The following is a 22,845-nucleotide window of genomic DNA, read 5'->3' on the forward strand; positions in this document are numbered from 1 at the left end:
AATGCTGGTGTCCGGTTCTGTCTCCTTTTTGTTCGGTCCAGGACCCCAGCGTGTGAGATGTGCCATCCACATATCCAGGATGGGACTCTGCTGCTCAGTTAAACCTTCCTGGAAACACCCTCACAGATACACTCAGGGGTGTGTTTTCCTGATGATCCTAAATCTGTGAAGCTGACAGGGAAAACTAGCCATCAACTGATCATTAGTAGCTCTCTCCTGTTAAACGTGTTTAGGATGTGTGTTGGGTATTAGGTTAGACTCCAGCCTGTAGAGCAGTCATTCTCAACCTCCCCCAACCACAAAGTTATTTTGTTGCTACTTCCTAACTGTAACTTTGCAAGAATAATGAATTATAATATAAATATCTTATGTGTGACCCCAAAGGGGTCGAGACCCACAGTTTGAGAACGACTGCATTAGAGGCTGACCCTTTTTAGAAGGTACTTCCAAGCTGATCTCCATCCAGTTGAGTCTCATCTCTACCCATGGCTCCTTCACCTCACGCTCCATCCCAGCACACACAGTTTAGGGCGAGAGAGGTACCTTTCATACTTTCCACCCCACCCCACCCCCAACTTCTTGCCTCTTTGATGTGTAACTTGTCAGAATCACAAAACGTAGGGAAACGAATCTCATTTTGGCTCACAGCCTTAAACCAGTCTCAAGGTGAAGAAATTCTCCCAAGGTTTTTCTCAAGCTGAAGCTTGCGTTGGAGTCTCCTCAAGGGCTCACTAGAACCCTGGGTGTCATGCTCCATTCCTAAGTGCTGTGTGCTACTGCTGGTCTGGACGCCGCACCTGGAGGACCACTGCTCTGGGAGTAGAGTACAGGTGACTAGGGAGAGACTGAGGGGTGGGTGTAGGAAGGATAGCACTGAAGGTAGGGTAGTGACTACCTACCTCAGGCCTCCCTTATCTATATATTCACTTCATGAAGATGCACTTAGAACTGGCCTTGTCATTGCTCAGTGATACTTCTTCCAAAGGATTATATTGTCATCTGCAACTGTGTCTCTCCTCCCCCCCCCCCCCTCCGCCAAGTTCACTCACCTCATCACAGGTAGCTACAATTTTGGAATTTTGGTTTCTTGAAAAAAACACAGAAGTATTATAAGAATATGTTTTCATTTTAATCCCAGGCGTGGGGATATGGGGCTGCTTCGCAGCAGCTGTGATTTGCCTGGCCCTCTATCAGAGGCTTGATTTTGCCAGCTGTACATGGTTTCTGCGATTGTGCGACATGTGGAATTCTGGGTGCTTCTCCAAGGGTATATAAATGCTAGAGCCCTGATGGTGGGGTTGTTGTTTGCTGTTGGTCACGGCTTGTTAAGTAGTCGTGCACAAAGAATAAACAAGAAGATGACTTTGGATATCCTGATGGTGAAGCTTAAGCTTGGTCCCAGGGATCTCAGTGCCCCTAATCAACAGGAAGTCATCTAAGGACAATGTTGCCCCTTTCTGACCCCTGACTTTATCCAGGGATCTTTCCTCTCTATCCCTTTTTCTCTCTTATATCTAGTGTTAGGGCATTGGAAGGGTGGAAGAAAATGGATGGAAAAGGTGGAAGAAAAAAGAACCCATAAAGTAGCAAATGTCAGTTACAATCACAAGTAACATCTCGCATTATCACCAAAAGTGAATTTGGTACAGCCATCACCAGTGTCGCCTGACTTCTTAATTTTTCAAGTGACTACGGAGAGATATATCTCATGGCTCATATGTCACTTCTGCATGGTTTTAATGAGGTTCTAGATTTTATGTGTTGTGTATATTTCCTTATTTTGAGTTTTATTTTTATGTGTGAAATAGCCTGCCAAAATTTCTGTTTCTCTGTTGGGTTTTCCATCTTTTTCTCTTGACTTCCAGGATTTTTAAAGGCGTAGCCTGTGTACCAAGTCATTAAATCAAAGCATTGGAAAATCTCTTCCATACTTGCAGAGGTCTGTGTGTCTTTCTGGCATCATCCAGGGAACCAAATACATCTTTTTTACTGTGGTTTGCATTTATGTCTGTTAGGAAGTCTGTTTTCTACCTCAAAGCCATAAAGATAGCCTCCTTTATTCTCTTCCATGCATATTTTATAAGTTTATGCACAGATTTCCATTAGTCTTGTCTTTCTTTGTGTTTTTGTGTATGATACAGAGTTGGAGTCCAACTTCATTTTTTTTCATAAATGAATTTTCTAGTATCCATAAGATAAAAGTCTTAACTCCTCACCCATGAAGAGGAAATGCTAGTTCCTCCATATGTTTGAATCTGTTCCTGGCCTTTCTATTCTGTCCTGTTGATCGGTGCATTTAATGGCTATTTCATGGCACTATGGTTATGCATTAATTCCTGATACCTGGGACAGCAAGTCCTTCCCCAAGGCCACTTTGTCTGTTTGGCTCTTCTAGGTACTTCGTTCATCCGTGAACATGTGATGTTCAACTTGTCAATCAAGCTGGCAGTGTGTTGATAGTGTTTTTCTCAAGGGGCAGCGAGTTCAAATATGTATCATTGTAGCATTCTTTATATATCTATCACCTTGGATGTCTTTGCATTTACTCAACATTTAATATAAGTATTAAGAAGCAATCCAAGTACATATATATTTAAATCTCCTCATACCCAAGATTCTGAAAGAATCTAAATCATAAATAAGAATAGAAGGAGATGAAATTGGCTGACTATAAAGATCTTTAAAAAAAAATGTAAAGTGCCCCTGAGATGGTGCAGTAAGTAAGCCACTTGCCACACAAACCTGACAACCTGAGTTCATCAAAGTCCAGAACCTACATAAAATAGAAGGGAGAACTGAATCTACAGTTGTCCTCTGGCCTTCACACATGTGACATGGCACATAACACCCCACTAGGTTGTATATACACACACCAAATAAAAGTAAAAAAACTGTTTGAAAAGTAATGAAATGTTGGATGGCAGCCCATCTGTACTCCCAGTGCTCAGGGGGTGGAAACAAAGGATTTCTATAGCAAGCTGGATATCTAGATAACTGAACTGGTGAGCTCTGGGATTAGGGAGAGACTGCCCCAGTAGATACAGAGTAGATAGTGATCAAGAGTTAACCTCTAGTCTACACACATGCACAAATACATGTGCCTTACACACATATGCTTTATACACATATGCACAAGCACATATATACATGCATATACACATCTGATATATATAAATGTTGGCTGAAGATACAACTCAATGCCAAAGTGCCTACACAAAGCCCTAAGTTCAAATCCTCACTATTGTAAAAGAAAGAGAAAGGGGAGAAGGAAAGAGAGGTATAAAATGTTGCTTTCATTTTTTAAAAAAAAAATATGAAGTGTTCTTCAGTAATAAAATTTCTTTCCCATGCTGTAGCATTTGTTGCAGAAGAAAGAAGGCATCTGTCAGACTCCAGTTAGAACTTGTCTTTTTATACACACTTCCCCTGCATTTTGCAGGCTTCTAGCTAGAGAAATCTGAAGGACCAAGCATGTCTCTTTTGTGAAAAGCAACACATGACCCGAATAACACAGGCAAGATTTACTATGCGCAGCCTCCCACCAATGGGAGCAGAGTTAATTTGAGAGACATCTGGGGGAATCACAGTTTTCTCCCAGCGTGTTAAGCAGTTTACCCTGACAGACACGCTCCTGTTTTGCCATACGTGGCAACCGCTTATTCCCCTACCCACCCACAGTGCCAAGGCATATTACATTAGAAGTGGCATGCATCTTAATAAAAGGAAACTCAGAAAATTACACGCCAATTCTGCTTTATCAAGCAGCTGTTTGCTATTTGGGGAGTCTCCGAAAGGTAGAGGGAAGTTACTCCTTTGCAGCAATATTTTTACCAACAGGAGGGGGGGGGGGGGGATGTGTGTCGACACTCCCACCCAGAGTCATGCTTCCCCACATCTGCATTGCATTCCTCCCCACGCCTTTATGAAGTGACTGTCCGGTGTAACTTGTGATGTTTGTCCTATGCGTCTTAGAGACCAGTTACCACATTCTCCATGTGAAGGCCATAGCTATGTGTTCCTGCTTGGAGAAACTTGTTAACAACAGATGCCTCCCTCTGTTTCCCTGGAACACATACACACACACACACACACACACACACACACACACACACACACACACACACACGCTTGGTTTGGGTTTGGTTTTTCTTCTCTCTCTGGAAAGTCTGTGCACCTAAGGTTTGTAGTGTCGGGCTAGGTACTTTAAAGCCATGCCGTCCGAAGTGTCTGTCTGACTTCTCCCCAGTCATGTCAACTAAAACATCTCGTTGAAGAGTCAGGAGCCTGAGAGGAAGTACCTGTTCCCCCAGACCAAAGGAAGGAGGGAATTACCAGTGAATCACTAGCACAAAAAGTTGAACCTCTTCCCCACCAGCTCAGGGTTTCAGAAGCAACCTGACTCCCTATCCAACCATAGTTAAGAAAACAGAAGGAGGTCCAGTGCTGTGTTTTTTACCTTCAAAATTGCCAGTGAGGACACAGCACAAGATAGTTGGTTGTCATCTTCATGATACGCTACTGTGGAGAATGACAGTCATGCACATACTTTAGGGACAGGACTGTCATGTCATCCTCACAGCACCCTCCAAGTACAGACACTCTTGTATTTCCCATTTTCAATATGAGAAAGTTGGGGCTATAAAATGACTGATCTGTCTCTGGGGTCATCTAGCCAGTGGGCAACAGAGACACAATTGTGACTCAGTGCCAGGTGTGAGATGGGTTCCTCCAGGACACATAAATAGATCCTTCCTACCTGGCATCATGCCATATGATAGGACAGACCCTGTCATCATGTGGCTTGCGTTCTGGAGAGTGATGCGGTCAGAGAGGAACTGTGCTGACTTAAAGCCTCAGCTTCATGTGGCTCTGCTACAGCTGCTGTGTACCTACCTGTACATGCACAGGAAACAGTGTGTTTTCTTTGGAACTGATCTGTAGCTTTGGAGGTGAAATGGGGTTTTAGGGTGATGCCTTATTCCCGTGCAAGTCCACCTTTTTGTTGTTGAAGGAGGAGAGGGATTCTACACACACACACTGTCCCAGTCCCAGTCTAGAATCACGAGGTTCTCCGAAAGAAGTGTTTGCTGAGGGGCACACTGAGAACCTGGGATCGGTGACTGACTGTATCAGGAGATAATCCTTTCCCTCCGTGTCATCTTTGTTGGGAGATCCGATGTTTTCTTGTGGCTCTGTCACTGGGTAGTTGTGGAAAGGTTCCTTACAGTTAGTCTTCCTTCAAAGCAGAAGCTCTTCTCTCAGGCGCTCTGGGGACCAAAAGATAAAGCAGCACTAGAGGAAGTGAGGGCACCCAGGCCTCCAAAATTGGGGGTTACAGGTCTCCATATAGACAGGTATAATGATGGGTGTGCATCTAGAAAGGCCAACTTTCTTAGACGTCATTGGGTTATCATTGTGCTAAGTCGTTTCCTTGAAAGGGACAATGGAGAACGAGCTTTAGGGGAAATGTGTAAGAGAAAGACTTCTTTGAAATACATAGAGGTGAAAAGGCATGCTTTGCTAGGAGAAAATGTTCTGATTTCAGCATTTCCTCAAGTTATTTGTTGAACACTTCCATCCCACCACGTAGAGACAGTCACTGGACATAATGTAGAACTTACCAGATCTTCACAGTGCTTTCCACCTATAGACGGGGAGAGAAATCCACCAATGTCTCCCGGCATAGGAATGGCCCATGACAAGGCCTTGGAGCACCAAGGGGGCTGAGACCTGGCCACTGTGGCTGGAAACATGGAGCTGTCAGCCTGGTCAAGGCTACAGGGAAGGAAGGAGCTTGTGGTCGTCAAGGACAAGTGTCTCAATAAGGCTCTCTCATGTATACATCTCACATGCTGGCTTTGTTTCCTAGGACAGTCTCACATTTAACATGTACCACTTCAATTAGAGTGTATGGAAACCAAAAAGTAGATGGCATTGTGTAACCACAATATATATTTAAAGGAAGGAATTTGGGGGAAGGCAATAAAAATGTTAAACACATCCCTACCATGCTAAAGAACTATTATAGGGAAGACGGGGTTTGCAGCCACAACCTAGCATAAATATTTACATTTAGTTCATATAAATCAGTGATAGTCTGTGTCATACAGTCTACATTGCAGCGCCCAGGACAAGGACACAGCCAGAATTTCCCCCATACACGCCCAGCCATGATGCCATGTTTGGCCATGCGGTCATCTGTAAGACTAGATGAAATGAGGTCAGGGTGTATAAAGCTTATCAAGCTTTATACTGTCAATTTCAAACTCTGCTAAGAAGAGATTTAAGAAGAAGAAACTCCCAGACCCAAACAAAAGCAGGGTGAAATTTACTGTTGCCTAAAGCAACTAGAGCAACGTGTGCATCCTCCTCCCATGGCTGTCTCCGCCGTTCCCTGAGATGGGAATCCAGGTTTTTGCCGCTAGCAATCTCACTGCTCGTGCTCAGAGCCACACAGCACTGAGCTGAAGCTGAGCTGAGAGTCTGTCTCCACCCAGCTGGGCAGCCTGGCTCACTCTACCAAGTCTTCAGCCTGCCTTCTCCTTGTTCGCCCTCTGAAAGCTATAGTCTGTAAGCAGTTAGTTACATTTCTTTTTCCAACCTCACCCTCCACATTCTCACCCAACTCCCCTATCTCCCCTCTCTCTCTCTCTCTCTCTCTCTCTCTCTCTCTCTCTCTCTCTCTCTCTCTCTCTCTGGAAAATCCCTCCGCTTCCTAGTACTCTAATTGCATTATCAAGTGTTTTGTTTGGTTCATTAACTCCTTCCCAGATGATTTCCTCCTCATAGACTTCTAGCAAATTTTACCAGTGTCTAATAAATCATCTTAGAAAATGCTGTAGGTTTTTCTCTCTTGGAGAGATCGTGTCCACAACGCTAATTCCTACATCCCCGTGATCACTTGTATTCTGCCTCATTTCAAAATAGCAGTCCTTTGGGGCTCATGACTAAAACTCCTCAACGATTCAACAGCAAATAAGAGGTTGCTGGATTGAGCTAGGATAACCCCTAAGATCCCAGTGAGAACTCTCCTGGAGCATTCCCAAGGTTATTTCATCATCTCAACAGACTTTCAGACTATAGACACAGCTCAGTTGGTATAGTGCTTACCTAGCCTGCACAAAGCCCTGGCCTTGATCCTAAGCACTAAATAAATTACGTTTGGTGGCACATGCCTGTAATCTTAGCCCTTAGGACCTGGAGCCAGGAGGATCAGAGTTCAAGACTAACCTTGGCTACATAATCAATTTGGGAGCTGCTGTGGGCTAAATAAGGCCTTGGGTCAATAAAAAGTATTCAGCACACCTTCTTCAGGTGACCTCAGTTAAGATGCTTTCTCTATGGTTACTGCTGGGCATGATAGTCAGGAGGTGCTCCAGAGGACCCCCACCTAGATACCATGTCACCACACAACCGAAACTGACACAAGAAAATGAAATCAAGAGAGTTTATCTAGGTATCCACTGAGTAGGAAAGGATGTGGGAGGTCGAGATCCTGCTTCCAGGATGTGGCAGGATGGTTAGGGCAGGACGTGAGCAATTGTGTCTAAGAAGAGTGCTAGTGTTCATGCAGCCCACGTGGGGTAATCTGAAACTACGCAAGAGGTCTTGGGTATCAAGCTAACAAGGTTCCTGACATAATAAAGAATCACTTCTGGCTGGTAGGGTAGCTCAGCAGTTAAAGTGCTTGCTACCCGAGTATGAGGGCCTGAGTTTAGACCAGTAGCAGGTATGTAAAAAGTCACAGGAGTGCGTGTCTGTAATCCAAGCTCTGGGGAGGCAGAGACACTTGGCTTCTCGGTGCTTTCACTGGCCAGCCAGCCTAGCTAAATTACTGAACTGCAAATTCAGTGAGAGACCCTGTCTCAGAAAACAAGATGGAAAGTGATTGAGGATAAACACGTGTGCGCGCGCGCACACACACACACACACACTCACTACTCAGAGCAATTTCCCAACTTTCATTTTGTTAACTGTAAGGATCTGTTTCTAGCATTTAATCACCTGACACACACCCCCATGTGTCTTGCAGTGCTTTTAAACTGCTTGCACTCTCCACAAGACGCCTTAATTTTCTTTTTTAATTTCTGCCTCGTTCAACAAACATGTCACCACTCCTGCATCCCTGCTGTTCCCTGCTGCTAAAATATGGAATTATTTTGCCACTCTCACTTTCAGGGTCTAATCACAAAAAAGCAAGAATCAATTATTATAATGCGGCCATTCTTTAAAGCCCTTCAGCAGCTGCAAGGTTGAGAGGGCGAGGTGCTTTATTTCCTGCCTCACAGGCGATAACGGCCCAAGAACGTCACCATCTTTCTTTCCGTTCCATTTGTCAGCCACATTTATAAACCTCTGAGAAAGAAGTACAAACTTAACTTTACTTTTGATTCATGATGGTTCTAAATCTCCCCCCATAGCCATCTCCAAAGTCCGTTGCGCCCCACTCACTCCCACTCCCACTCCATGCATAGCCAATATTTCCCAGAATTCTGCACTAGTTTCTCATGGTGGCCATTCTAGGTCCCTGCATATTTCCTTGGAGATGACTTAGGATTTATACATTCTAGTAATAAAACTTGTCTCTTCTTTCAGGGAAAGGCTTCAAAAACTATGACTATTTTGGGGTTCGGTAAACATCCATCAGACGAGTGTCTCTGCAGACACTGCCATGGACTACTCGTATGCGTTTAAATGATATTGGGGGTAGGAGATTGAAGGGTTTGGTTTGGTGTGGTTGGAGTCAGGTTAGTAGGTGGGCTTTTGTTTGTTTGTTTGTTTGTTTGTTGTTTTGGAGACAGGGTTTCACATAGCCTGAGCTGGCCGTCTACTCCTCTTTCTCCTGCCTCACATCCCATGCACTGGGATTACAGGCATGTGCTGTCACGTTTGGCTAGATTAGGACACAAAGTTGGTAGGAAAGTGTGGGCAGACCTTGGAGGAGGTGGGGGAGGGGAGTAAATATGATCAAAACACATTGTATGAAATTCTCAAAGAGATGATCCAAAAATTAAAAATGTTTCTCACACAGGAGAAGTATTTCTTCTTCTTCAGCCTAAGCTTTCTTACCAAGCTGAACAGATATTGAAATAAAATAAAAAATAAACAGAACTCAAGCATGAGAAACAGTACTTTTAATGTTCTCCACCATTCTGAGGAAGCCTGTGCAACAAGGGGGACCTGTGCCTGCAGACTCCACACTTGTAGTTTTCTGCCTAGGAAAGGCCAATGGGAGAGGAAAAAAAAAACCCTAACAGCATTCCCCATCTCTCGTGCAATTCATAATGAAAATGCAGAGAATGCCCAAGTGTGACGTTGTTTGGAACAGTGAGTGCCCATTAAGGATGCCACAAAAGAAGTTACAATCAAAGTTTCTAAACTCTACTTTCTTGGCAAATTTCTATCCTAAGTATAGTATTAAATCTACCTAATTAGAAGATAGGGAAAGGAAGCAGTAAACAGATGAGGCGGCAGACATGTTGATGTGACTGTAGTAATTGCTTCATTTTACATTATTTAAAATCATATACTTACAGTATACACCGTTAAAACCAAACCTTAAAAGCCCATCTCATGTGGACCGTCTAAGGGTCTCCAGTGTGCTTTCGGCCTCAATGCATCACAGCCCTCACTATACAATCCCAGTCCTTCTGTGCACAAGGTTCCCCTCATAAGCACATTGGGTCTTGCCACGGGAGCTTTGACTGTGGCTATACCCCTGTGTCACGTAACTTTTCCTCCTTATATCTGTCTTGCTCATCCTATTTGGGCTCAGCATCTCTTGCTAAGGCGAGCCCCCTATACCTGGCACTTGCTCCTCTGCTCCCTCCACGTTCTCACTCCTCCACTCTCCAGTGGAATCACTAGAGTCTCTCTCCTTCACCAGACTATAATCTCTCTAGGGACAGCTCCCACTTCTGGTTCTGCTTGCCGTGAGGTTCATCGCATCATGGGTTATTAGCTAAATGAAGGAGCCACTGTCTATAAAATGCTTGTGCATGGTGGATGGTGCATAGAACACGCTCAGAAGTGCCAAACATCATTATTAAAAATGCAAAGAAACAAAAGCTAGGTTGGCTGTCAGTAGGTACCTTTGTTTGGTCCAGAGAACATTTAAAATTCTTACATTAATTCATAATTATTAATCTGTTTAAAATGTTGTCAGAGAGACAAGATGACAATTCTAGGAAAAGAAAAAGGAGACTAGCCTATTCCCTCTGTTTCAAGTAGCCTATCTCTACGCTCGCGCCAGGCTCTTATCTGATCTGGGGTACAGTGTCAGTGGGTGGGTGTGAACTATAAAAGCGTGGTTTAATACAACAGCATTTTCTTAGAGGATGGAAGTTTCACATCATGAGATGAGCCACAAAATTTGTTTTTTACCAAGTTCTGTGTCCCATAATCTTGTTTCTTTGGATGGAAAACAAAGGGAGAAGAAAAGAATACCAAACCACTGGTTGTTTGGGTTGCGCTAACATTTCGAGAAACAAAGCAACAGGAGCCAGGATATCAGTTTTTGCAGTACATCTTCGTTGGCTTTTTCCTGGCATCTACTGGCTTGTCGCTGACCTCTGTGTTTATTATATAGAGCTAGGAAACTTCATTATCCTGATGAGGAAAATTTGTGAAGTTGAAGATATCACATCCAATAGACATGTTTTGTAACATTTGATCTATAGCCCTGCTTCTCTTTAGGATTGAAGGACTTCTGGATGTGTGGTGTAGCTCTCTTTTCCCCCTGCTTTAGCAGATGACTGACATCACTTTTGTCCTGACTGTACTGTTTTAATTGGTGTTCCATCAGAAGAGCTCATAAAACACCTGGAGGGTGTTTGTAGGGCACATGCACATCGAGATTTGATGTGACAGCTCAGTAAGAAATGTACTGACAGGCGATGTCAGAATTCCTTTGCTTTCAGCTTCTCTGCCATTGAGCAGGAAGGGAGTGGATATCCAAAACTACTGCTTATTAAACATGGCGCCATTTGAAGACAACTCCTGGGAAAGGCCAGTAGACTGGGCCCACAGGGTCCTCCTATATCCAAGCCCAGGCATCTGCACTGAGACACATGTAAGCGTTGTCCTTTGCAAGGGTCTTTGTTCTTTACCCAAGCACCAAGGGGTTTGGTTTTGTTATCTAGGACCAACCTCTCCTCTCCATGTTGCTGATGAAGGTACCTTTCCCTATACCTCATCCCTTTGGCTCAACACCTAAACCTCCTAGAGTTCAGGTGAGATGGCAGCCTGACATCCACATGGCTCAGGGGTTACAACATGTCTGGTGCAAATCAAATATCAACATTCTCTAGCGTCATGTTGGGAATTGTTTAGCTAACCAGGCTTTTATTTCCTCATCCAAGATGCAAAGACAGTTAATCCCACCTACTCTTCTGTGGGCCTCGCTGTGAAGACGTGACTGTGATGGTCATCTTGTCTGTCAACTTGCACAAATTAAGAAACACCTAGAGTACTAAGGAAGTACATGTTCAAGTATATGAGTTAGGGCCTTTACAGAGGGAACTAAGTGATGGAAGAAGGTAACACTATCCCTGGCCTTGGGTATTGAGCTGAATAGAGGTGAAAGGGGAAAAGCTGACTGAGCAATTGTATTCCCCAGTCTTGCCACTCCCAGATGTGAGCAAGTAGCCTCCTGCCTCCACAGTCCCTGGCCTGGGGACTGTACTTCAGATGGAGTCACAATAAGCCTTTTTTTTTCCTCTTAAGTTGTTCTTTATCAATCTTTTGTAGACAGCAAGGAGAAGAGTTGCTGATACAAGGATCGGGTCATGTATGTAAAGCACTTGGTTCTGTGTGTGTGTGAGACACAGAACACACACAGAGGACATGAGGTTCAGAATGGCAGGCCTCAGATGGGTCCCAGGACCCAGAAATATGCATTTCCTGGGGGATTTGTTTGAAATGCAGCATTGGCTCATATTTTCCAGGTGAGATGTCTGGCTCTTTCTACTCAGAACTCTTGACTTACTAAGTCTTGGTCACTACGTTATCAGCACATGGAGGGTTCCCTCTCCGTCTTTCAAATCACTGAAGACAATAGTTAACACCCATAGATGATCCGGTGCATGAACCTCTAGCAGTTTCTCTGCCATGTATAGTTAATCCCATCAGCAGACTAGTCAGCTGGAGCCTGCCATTAACACACTTCACAGATGAGTAAACTAAGACACTGTGGTTTGAATGCACTACTCAAGATGACAGAGCACACAGTGGTACTGCCTTCCCACCTAAGCACTCAGGCCACAGCTCAAATGTGGACTTGACCACTGACTCCAGTCTAGTGATAAGTCTGGCTCTTATGCATCTTTCTGAGGATCCACGGGGATCCTCCCTGACGCTTACATCACTGTGGTGGCATAGATGTAAAGACACTACTCAACACTTTTTAACATCATTGAAAATTCCTCATGGCAACACTTCTGTGGACAGAGAAATCTTTCTATGGGTGTGTGTGTGTGTGAGAGAGAGAGAGAGAGAGAGAGAGAGAGAGAGAGAGAGAGAGAGAGAGGTGGGGTGGGAGGGAGGGGAGGGAGGGTGGGAGGGAGGGAGAGAGAGAGAGGGAGGGCGAAGAGAGAGAGAGAGCAGATATTAGAAGCTTGAAGGCAGACTTTTTCTTCTAGGCAGCTCATGAGGAAAACACCTAATGAACTAAAAGTGTATGTCGGCTGTTTCTTAAAGCAACAGACATTTACACCAGGGCAATGAAAGTGACGGAATGAAATAGTCGCTATAAACTTTAGATATGATGGTTGCAGGACCCTACCAACCTCTCCTCCCTCAGTGTGTACCCACACGTGCTTTCACAGCCAGCTGTAAAGCTGATAGTGAGGACTTTAACACAGCAAAGCACAGCTAATGTCAACACTTGGGAAACCGCGGTTGGGGGATGGAGAATTCAAGACCAGCTAGGGCAATGTAGCAAGACTTTCTCAAACAACCAAAGACCAGAGGTGTAACTAAGTGGCAAGGCCCTTGCATAGCATGTGTAAGGCTTTGGGGTTTCATTTTGTTGCTGGCACCTCAAAAATGCTCTTAAAGCTCTCAAATATCTGTGTCCTGAACTTGGCCCAAAGAGAGAACTTTGCCAGCCCTTCTGATCTGTTGGTGGCCACAGCTTCTGGCCGCTGCCTTGCTCACTTCTGTGATGAGCATACGCCCCCACGCAGTAGTCCTGCAGAGCATAGGATGTGGTATTTTTGTCTCCACTGGGGATGAAGCGAGCTGTCTTTCTTCACATGAATGACCCTTGGCAGTGACAGGTCCGAACCCAGGCCCAGGATGAGGCTCGTCCAGGGCCTCGATATTCTTTCTCAGTGCACCAGGTCCTTCCTCGAGCACATTCTTAGCCCCAAAGCAGAGGGCACTTTAATGCTGTTTTGATCATAGTAAGCAATGGTTGCATACAACTTGAAGTTCACAGATGCTTCTCGCTGACCATTCATGTGCCTTATACCAGAGAAGCTACCCAAGCAGCAACATAGAATGGAGTGAGATGGTGCTGGGAACACCGTGTTCCCAGTGCCCAGCACTAAATGTCCTAGCAGATGTTGCTCAGCTGCTTTAAGTATCACCTTTCGGCAGCATGAAACTGTGTTTTGTGCACTCATCACCCATGCTGAGCTTAATGGACTTGTAGAATGCCATATTTAAAATGAGAGTTTTGTGGTAAAGATCTCAAGGCTAGATGCTAAAGAAGAGTAAGACACAGATCAAAATTGGACTGCTACTAGAGAATGGAACATTTAACATATTTAAGATGTATTTTCAAGTATGTATGTGTGTGACTTTTAGCATCTATTATTTTTAAGTGCATCGATTTATTATTCAGTGGCTAGAAGCCAGATATATTTTCATTTAGGAAAAGGGTGAATGATTTTAAAATGTTCAGTGCCGAAGCAAGGCCCAAGGAAGACTCCTCTAAAGAAGAAAATGTCCACGAAGAGAGGAGCTCAGTGGCTGATCACGTGTACAGTCTTGAGTTTCATCAGCAACATTACATAAAAGACAGATGTCCCAGGCAATAAATTCATTGGTGGGGGACACTGAAAAGGAATAAGGAGGCAATTTTGCAGGTGAGAAAACTCCTAAGACATGTTTAGAAACTCCCAAGGGCACCCCTGAGGTGCCTGTTAGAGTCCAGGCGACCCATGTGGGTTCAAGTTGTTACTGCATAGGAATCCAGATCTATGTAAGTATAGGGGTGTGTGCCTGTGGTGTATATGCGTGCATGTGGTGTATATGTGTGCCTGTGGTGTATATGTGTGCCTGTGGTGTATATGTGTGCCTGTGGTGTATATGTGTGCCTGTGGTGTATATACGTGCCTGTGGTGTATATGCGTGCCTGTGGTGTATATGCGTGCATGTGGTGTATATGTGTGCATGCATGTGGGGGGTTGTGCGTGTGTGTGTGTGTGTGTGTGTGTGTGTGTGTGTGTGTGTGTGTTTGTGATGGGTGGTACCATTCACAGCAGCAAGATCTTTAAACACCATTTGTTCATCAAGACTCATATTTTTTCTTAACTGCCCTAACACCTACATTATAAAGAAGTCGCCTTCCTTTCCTTGAGCCCTGGAGCGGATCATAAATTTGAAATAAATTAAGACATACAGAAGTTTCCTGAATTTAAAAAATGATATTTTTTCAATCCAGCCTAAACCAGGGCTTGAAACCTTTCCCTCCCTCACCATGTAGTTTATCATCACCTCTTGTTTCAGTGGAATCAAAGTTTTAATTAGTTTGAAAACAGACGTGTGATATTTTATAAAATGGAATCAGTGCCCCGGTATTTAATTAAATGATCCCTATAAAAGTTGGGTTTTAGCCAGGGGCACAATTTATAGTGGTTCAGTGTTAAAACTACATTAGCATTTTACACTGGGGTCATTTCCACATGTCATAGGAATGAGGTGATTGTGATAGGCTTATCCCAAGAAGCCCAGTAGCTCCCCATAAATAGGTATTTTCTAAGTTCAAGGCTGTAAAGCATGTCTTTTGTTTGTATCACATTTTAGATGTAGAAAACTTTGAAAGCTGCCTGAGTTCCTGCGGTTTGTTTTTTAACTTTATTGGTTCACTTTGTGTCCGTGTGGTAATGCAGGCATATGCCTGCCACGGCACATGTATGGAGGTCGGAGGAGAGTGTTCAGGAGTTGGTTGTCTCTTTCCACCTTGTTTCCTTGCTCCTGCTGCTACGCTGTGTGCTCCAGGCAAGCAGCTCTCTTGTCTCTACCTCCCATCTGACCATGGGAGCCCTTTGACTACAGATGCATAGCACCACTTCTGGCTCCTGGGTACTGGGCCTCAAACTTGGGGTTTGAGACTTGCTCACCTAGCACTCTCACATACAGAGCCATCTCTCTGGCCCACTCCTAGATTTTGAGGTGACACCATATGACAACAGGAGGCAGTGGTATTTCTTGTGACAGTCAGTGTGACTGGGAAGCAATTGCCCTAAGTCTTTGGGATATCTGATCTCCGGAGCCAAATCAAGTGGCTCCTGAATTATCTTAGTGAAATACCATCTTCTGTGTGCTATTCTGGCCATTTCTGAAGTAGTTCCCACATACTGTTGTTTTATATTCTCCAAGAAACACTTCCGGTTGCATTCAGACAGCTGAGAGACAAATATGGAGCAGGTAACTCAAGATAGGTCAGTTGTCAGTGAGCCTTGGCCCCAAATGGACTATCTACCAGTTTTGTATTGTTGCCATGATCAACTATATAGAAATGACAGCCACAAGTACCTCTTTACAGCGGTTTTATCCAGCCTTTCTTGGAGCCATGAAGCAATCCTTCTATATGCTCAGTATAACTGTCTCTCGTCACAGAAGACCTTATGCTAAAAGGCTTCTTTAAGGTTTCTTAGTGTCATGTCATATATTCAGTGGTGTCGTTTGCCTCAAGACTCAGAGATTGGATTTTCTTCCATAATTGCACCTCATTCCCTGGGGGGTGGGGGCGGGGGTGGGAGGACCAGCCAGAGCCTTAGGTGAATAACTTAGGCATTTAATTTATAATAAAGATAAACTTTGCAATCAGCATTTCTTGTTCCAAAACATTCCATTTACTTGGTTTTAGAGCTGCATAAAGTGTTTTAAAGGCAATCTGCTCAATTGGGCGAGTTAATGATGTTTAATTTGACTGGGCCAAACGTCACTGGATGTGCGTCCCATCCCTAACCGCAGCCATCATCAGCACCGTTGTGTGTAATGTGGATGCCATGCTAGTCCGGAGAATAAAGGTTGTCATTCTCGGTCGGCTGCCAGCAAGCACCAGAGTCATCACCTCGCTAAGTCTCTTAGTGATGTGATTGCAAGATGACAGTGTAATAAGTGTTATGTGCGCGAGGTAATTCAAAACAAATTTGGCTGCAAAAATGGATCGTCTAGGATAGTAAACTCCCGCCTTGTCTCATCGTCTTTTAAAGGAATGTAATGATCCTGAAAATACCTTGTCAAGAAGCTTGTGTGGCAGGGGTCAAGTCCTCTGAAATTTATCTGTTGCAGCCCCCACTTCCTACCCCTGAGAATCCCTCATTGACGCTTGAAAAGATTTATGCATATATTGTTAGCTTGGGAACGCAAGATGGGCAGGAAGCTGGAAGGCTTTCAGTAAACAAATCTCTCAAGACAACCTCACCAGGCTGGATCCTAATAATATGGTTTGTGAATTGTTTCTCCTACAAAAGGGACTAATTGTGGTATAAGCTGACCTTGAGCACTGGTGTCTTAATGCATTTTTACATCAGCATGTTACACTGTTGTGTGTATTATCTTAAACTTCATAATAACGCAAAGAAACATCATGTTGTAATTAAATCTGTTTCCAATGAGGAAACAGACCCAAAACTCTCAGCCAGGATGCCACCTCTGGCCTGACCCCACAGGTCTATCCTGGTCACCCAATCCCATGCTGTAAGAGAGGAGGTCACTGGGCTTTTGCGGGAGTGAACTTGAACTGTGTTTGGTAAAAAGCCACATGACACTAGACTACCGAATCCTTGGACACAAGTGTCAGAAGTGTCAGAAGCCCCCCCACCCAGCCATAAGCTGTAGTGCCATTCTCATGTGTCATGGGAGGACATGCATTTCTGAGACACAGTTCTGGGCCACTCTCTTTCTCCATAGCTGAGTAGAAAAGATATGGCAAGTGCCCTGCAGTCAAATTCAGAGGACCCCCCCACCCTCACCCCATGTGCTTTTTGTCACTAAGTCCATCAAGACATGGGAAAGTTCTAACCTTAGACTGATCTCATCCCTTCATGCATCCCACTTTGGTGTTGTGTACATGTTCACGTGGTGGTTTTTGCACCCCCGTGAGGTTTAAGGGATTTATGTCAGTAAGACCCTTGCACCGTCGTTCTATAGAAATAAGCTGATGAAGATGCAGCCCACAAGGATACATTTCCACAAATCATTTTTATATAGATAGAACAGCATTCTAAGGAAGCATTGGGAAAACGTATATGTCTACTTTTACAGTGTGTCTCTGCATATTTACACCTTTTATGCTGTTTCGGACTGTGCAAATTTAAGATCCAAATCAAATAGCGTAACACATAGGGAATATATCACCAGAAAGGATAAGTGTACCAATTTTCCTCTCCACCATGGTCTATATATTAAGTTGGCGACACCGGTTAATTCTCGGAAGGAAGCTACCATATGCAGAATGCCTTTCCCAGAATCAACAAAGAGCCATCCCTGTTTCATATCTCCTTTAAAGACAAACCAACCTCAAGCTTTCTAGCAGATACCTCCCCTCATCCTCAGGCTTATTAGACAGAAAATACAAAACCACTATGGTGAGCTAAGACCAGTCAGCTAGAACCACAGCACAGGGCCCCGGTGATGGTAAGATCACTGTGAATTCCCTCAGAAGAGCAAACACAGAATAAGGGGTGGCTGGCTGGATAGGTTGCCTACTGCACTAATCCTAAGACGTGTGTGTGTGTGTGTGTGTGTGTGTGTGTGTGTGTGTGTGTGTGTGTGTAAAAGCTTTCTCTGAAGGATTTATTCTAAATACAAAAAGGAGACTCCTCTCATCTAGGTCTCGCTCCTTCCTACTCCACTTAGCTGTGAACTTCTTTCCTGTACAACTTTGCTCTCTTATGAACTATAGAATTGCTGTATTTAACAACCCCCCCCACAGCAAATGGTCTGATGCTCATAAGTCACTATATAGTGCACAGGCACAGCATATTGTACAGATCCCATTCAAAAGTACTGTGTGTCAGGGTATATCCTGGGTGACAAGGGGCATGCTCCAGCCAGGGGAGGACATCAGCTGTCGTGTTCTGTCACTTTTTGGCCTATTCCCTTGAGACAGGGTCTCTTGAGGTTGTCATCTTGGGTTAGCTGGGCACAGTTAGTATTGTTAGTGGGAAGGCCTTGGACCCCACGTCTTAACTCTGCCAGCAATTGCTCATGGCTTCATATGCGGCGTCCTGGGGGCTATAGCAGAGACAGGAGGGAAAGAGATAAACACAGCTTTACCCTCTCAGCTCCCTAGAACAATGAATTGTCCATAAACATTGCATAAAGACAGACATCAGGGCTACAGGAGTAGCGACATGCTGTACAAACTGAAAAATGGAAAGCTGAAACTTCAGCTAGCTCTTTTTTGCCCAACCCTTGGTCATTGGAACTCTTTCTCCATTTATAGTGTATCTACCTATTCTCTTGATATTTGCTGTGGATCTTTTAGGGAAAAGGAAGATTGGACCCAAACTGGAAAGACTGCACACCGTGAAAGCAAAACAATGTAATTAATTTCTAGTTAGCTATCATTCTCTGATGAAGGCTTGGAGCCCGAGGCTGCTCTTTTCTTCCATGGGAGAGATTAGCAAGTGATGAAATTGCATTTGAGACGTTCCGGTTGGAGGCCAAGGCATCCTTGCTGTGTGCTTTATTATTTAATGCTAGATCTGAACATCTCCACTCCAATCTCTTTCTCTACCAGCTCGTCTCCAGAGAGAACTGACGTTCTCTGACACTCCACAGTGTCCTCCTTCCATCTGGCCGTTCACACCTCAAAGCCCTCAAACACGAGCAGATCCAACCAGTTTCTGCTTTATGATAATCACTCCCCCCTCCAATTATGTCTCGATAGGTCAACGGCAAAGACTTATCCCGAGCAACTCATGACCAGGCTGTGGAAGCTTTCAAGACAGCCAAGGAGCCCATCGTGGTACAGGTGTTGAGGAGGACGCCACGAACCAAAATGTTCACGCCTGCCTCTGAGTCCCAGCTGGTAGACACAGGCACCCAAACCGACATCACCTTTGAGCACATCATGGCCCTGACAAAGATGTCCTCTCCCAGCCCACCTGTGCTGGATCCCTACCTGCTGCCCGAAGAGTAAGTATCTTTCCTGGCCACAACTTGCTAACCTGCTATGTATGGCAAAAGAACTCGGGGAAAGTTGCTTTTCTTCCTTTCCGTGGAGAGAAAGAAATGAATGCATTTTATAATTTTCCTCCAAGTTGCCCGTGTTTAACTTTATTGTTTATAGAGGCAATAAATCGAGTCCTGTTCAAAACTGCTCTGACATATTAATGACTTTATTATAACCCTGGAGCAGAGTTATTCAAATTATATTCTAAGAACAAAATTACTTACAACTGTTGTAAAAAAAAAAAAAGTTGTATCGGAGTAAAATTTAATCACTGCAAAGGGTAATTTGAACATTTTCTACTTACCACTGGAGGGAAGGCTGACTGCTGTTTTAAACAGACAACAAAGTAAAGCTGTTGAGTGTGGGAAGTGCCCTGGAGGTTACACACTCTGCTTCCTTGGGTCTCATTTCAAACCTGCATCCATACTAAGCCCAGGCCTAACCCCATAAATAATTACTGCCATGTGCCAATCGCATAGTAGCTGGGATCAAACACTCCTCAGTTTCTTTCTACATAACCCTGCCTTCCACAGAAAGCAGTTCTGAAACTTCAAGTCACATAGACACGATGCCCAAACTAATTTCAACTGTGGAGTCTGGGTCATTTTACTTTAGTACCCTCAGCCTTACTTCTTCTTCTTCTTCTCCTTCTTCTTCTTCTTCTTCTTCTTCTTCTTCTTCTTCTTCTTCTTCTTCTTCTTCTTCTTCTTCTTCTTCTTCTTCTTTCTATGCTGTAGTAAGATAAGGATGTAAGTCACCCTGTCTCATGGGATTGTTGAAGGAGCAAATGAAGTAAGGCGTGGCCGATCATCCAGTTAAGCCTTCAGTTAAGAGGTGGCAGTGGCTGTTAATTCAGGAACAAGTCAAGAGTGAGGATGCTACCAACGCTTAAAGATGCCCAACTTATATTTAGCTTTTTCCCATGTAGCCATGCAACCTGAGGGCACAGGTTCTTGAGGTGACGCAAGGTACTGCTGTCTTCTCCCATGTCGGCCCCATCGGGTTCAGGTAATTGCCTGGCTGCATTATTTCAAAGGAATTTTCTGCTCTTGCAGAGAAGCCTCTGAGCCATGCCTCTTGGATTTCTATTACTCACCCGGTAGCTAGAGTACCCACACATCTCCTATGGTTCTGTCAAATCCCGGACAAAGGCTTGCCTTTCATCTCATGGGTTTAGTGGTTGGCTGTCATCTGCTCCCGGGACTAATTCCCTAGTTGACGGGAATGAATTCTGGTGCAGCTGACAGCATGAAAAGGGAAAAGACAGGACCTTCGTGTAACAGTCACTGTTCACAGAGTGTAAGCTTGCAAAGAACTGTCACCTCCCTTATTTGCCTGTAGAGACGGTCCTGCTCAGGGTGCCATTATCTGTCTGTAGAGTCTGAGCACTGTGGAGGGAGGACCTGCTCAGTGCTCCTTCATTTACCCATGGAGACCAGCCATTGTAGACTGGGGTTCTGTTCAGCATCAGGCAGTACTGACAAGGCAAGGCCACCGGATCTCACCCCTCAGCCATGACATTCTGCAGTGCCCCAGCTGATCCCTGGAAGCATCTGGCCCTTTTTCCTCTGAGCGTGGCCTTAAAACCAGCTTCTCAGCACTACGATCCAGAACTGCTTATGTTATTGATGAGCCCTTTAAGGCCATGTGTGACTCCCAGATAGTAAACTGTCAGAGTGACAGGCCTTTTAGACCAAACCCCTAATTTCCTCTTAAGTCTAGCTAACATGACATGGCTTATCCCCTGGGGAGAACTTGAGAAATGTCACAAAGTCCAGAGGTCAAGCAACAGCAAGACTGCACATTGGGGTTGAGCAGGGAGCATTAGGTTGATGACTGAAAGCCCACAACTTCTAGCGGGATCTTCAGGTCTAAAAGCCCCTTAAGTGCAGCCATATATATTTGCCTGATTGGTCTGGAAACAGAAAGACTGCCCTTCCACCCATATCTGATCCGTTGTTTCAAAATTAAGTGGCTGGGAGGACTGCCAGAACCCTCTTGATTGCTGCCTGACCTGTAAAAAAATGTGGAGCTTTGGGTCCCCAGCCAAAGGTGATTGGAGACAGGAGCTTTCCATCAGCATCTGGTGTGTGATTTCAAGCTCCTCTGGAGCCACTGTCCAAATGTGTCTTAATTCCCATTGCCCCTGTTCCTAGAGGTTCCATTAACACCATTTCCAGGAGACACTGGGTTCAGTTTGTGTTTTACATGTGCTGTCTTAAAAAAAAGTGTATTCCTGGCTTTCAAGTAGGATGAGCATATATGCACACACAAGTACTCTCTGAGCACTGATGTCTGCAGAGACACACACATCACACGCCTGTGCAGACTGAGCTATGGTGGCAAAGACATTTCTCACTGGGAGACCAATGCAAAGAATTGAAAATCCACTATCGCAGCAAATGGCTTAACAGTTTCCATCATGGAAACTGCACTTGAAACTAAGTCTCAGAGGCCAGACACATCTGAGCGTGGCTCGCATAGGAGCTTTCACCATCGAGATTCAAAGTAAGCAGTGAGACACAGCAGCCAATGAATGTGGCCCTGCCTTCTGGCTAGAGAACAGGTGCATGTCCTCAGGATGAATCCATGATGGGGGGCCTAGGGGAGGAACTCTGGAAGCAAGGCCTGTCCCAACCTTAACCTGCACATTTACTCTTTCCAGAGGAGGTTAAGCTTAACCAAAGTAGGGGGTTCCTCGGTGGTGGTGGTGGTGGTGGTGGTGGTGTTTTGAGTTTCTAGTGCCTTTGCAGATGGAGGAAACAGACTCTCCCCAGAACTGTGTTCCTGTTTATATGAGCTTATGTGCAATTTTCACATTAACACACGAATAGCAACACTGGGGTGGAGGACAAGGAATCTGGAAGGGATCCTGTACTGACAATGGCTGGGGATAAGAAAACAGATAATTATCCAAGAATCAGGGCCTTGACAACCTTCTCTCTCTCCGCAGGCATCCCTCATCCCACGAGTACTATGATCCGAATGACTACATGGGGGACATCCATCAGGACATTGACAGGGAAGAGCTGGAGCTGGAGGTAGGAACCACAACGGTGGTTCTTCTTCTTCCTCTTCCTCCTCCTCCTCCTCCTCCTCCTCTTCCTCCTCTTCCTCCTCCTCCTCCTCCTCCTCCTCCTCTTCTTCTTCTTCTTCTTCTTCTGGAGTCTCCATTGGGCTCATAAAATGCCAGAGTTCTCTACACATGTAAATGTAATTTATGGATGATAATGAGATTATCAAAATCTTTACCTCCCTTAGTAATCTACCTCCCAAAGGCACAGCTCAGCTCCTTCCGCTTTTTTTAATTTTTGAGATTATAAAATAATCACATCATTTCCCCTTACCTTCTGTTTCTCCTTGCTGTCTTTCAAATGTCTGCCTTTTTTCATCAATTGTTGTTGTTGTTGTTGTATATTTCTGTATTCCTA

The 22,845-nt window shown here is 44.5% G+C and overlaps 1 protein-coding gene across 3 annotated transcripts in view; it reads left to right on the forward strand.

Annotated features, from left to right (window-relative positions):
* The window catches only part of PDZRN3 (PDZ domain containing ring finger 3), a 230,818-nt gene that overhangs the window by 189,643 nt on the left and 18,330 nt on the right, over positions 1 to 22,845 (forward strand). For all 3 annotated transcript variants that reach the window (XM_084765724.1, XM_084765726.1, XM_084765725.1), the window contains 2 exons: positions 19,130 to 19,377; positions 22,368 to 22,455. In XM_084765724.1, the coding sequence (XP_084621850.1) occupies positions 19,130 to 19,377; positions 22,368 to 22,455 (336 nt within the window). The remainder of the gene's footprint in view (positions 1 to 19,129; positions 19,378 to 22,367; positions 22,456 to 22,845) is intronic.

Source organism: Acomys minous (genome assembly GCF_964271855.1).
Source record: "Acomys minous genome assembly, chromosome: 17".
NCBI classification, from domain to species: Eukaryota; Metazoa; Chordata; class Mammalia; order Rodentia; family Muridae; genus Acomys; species Acomys minous.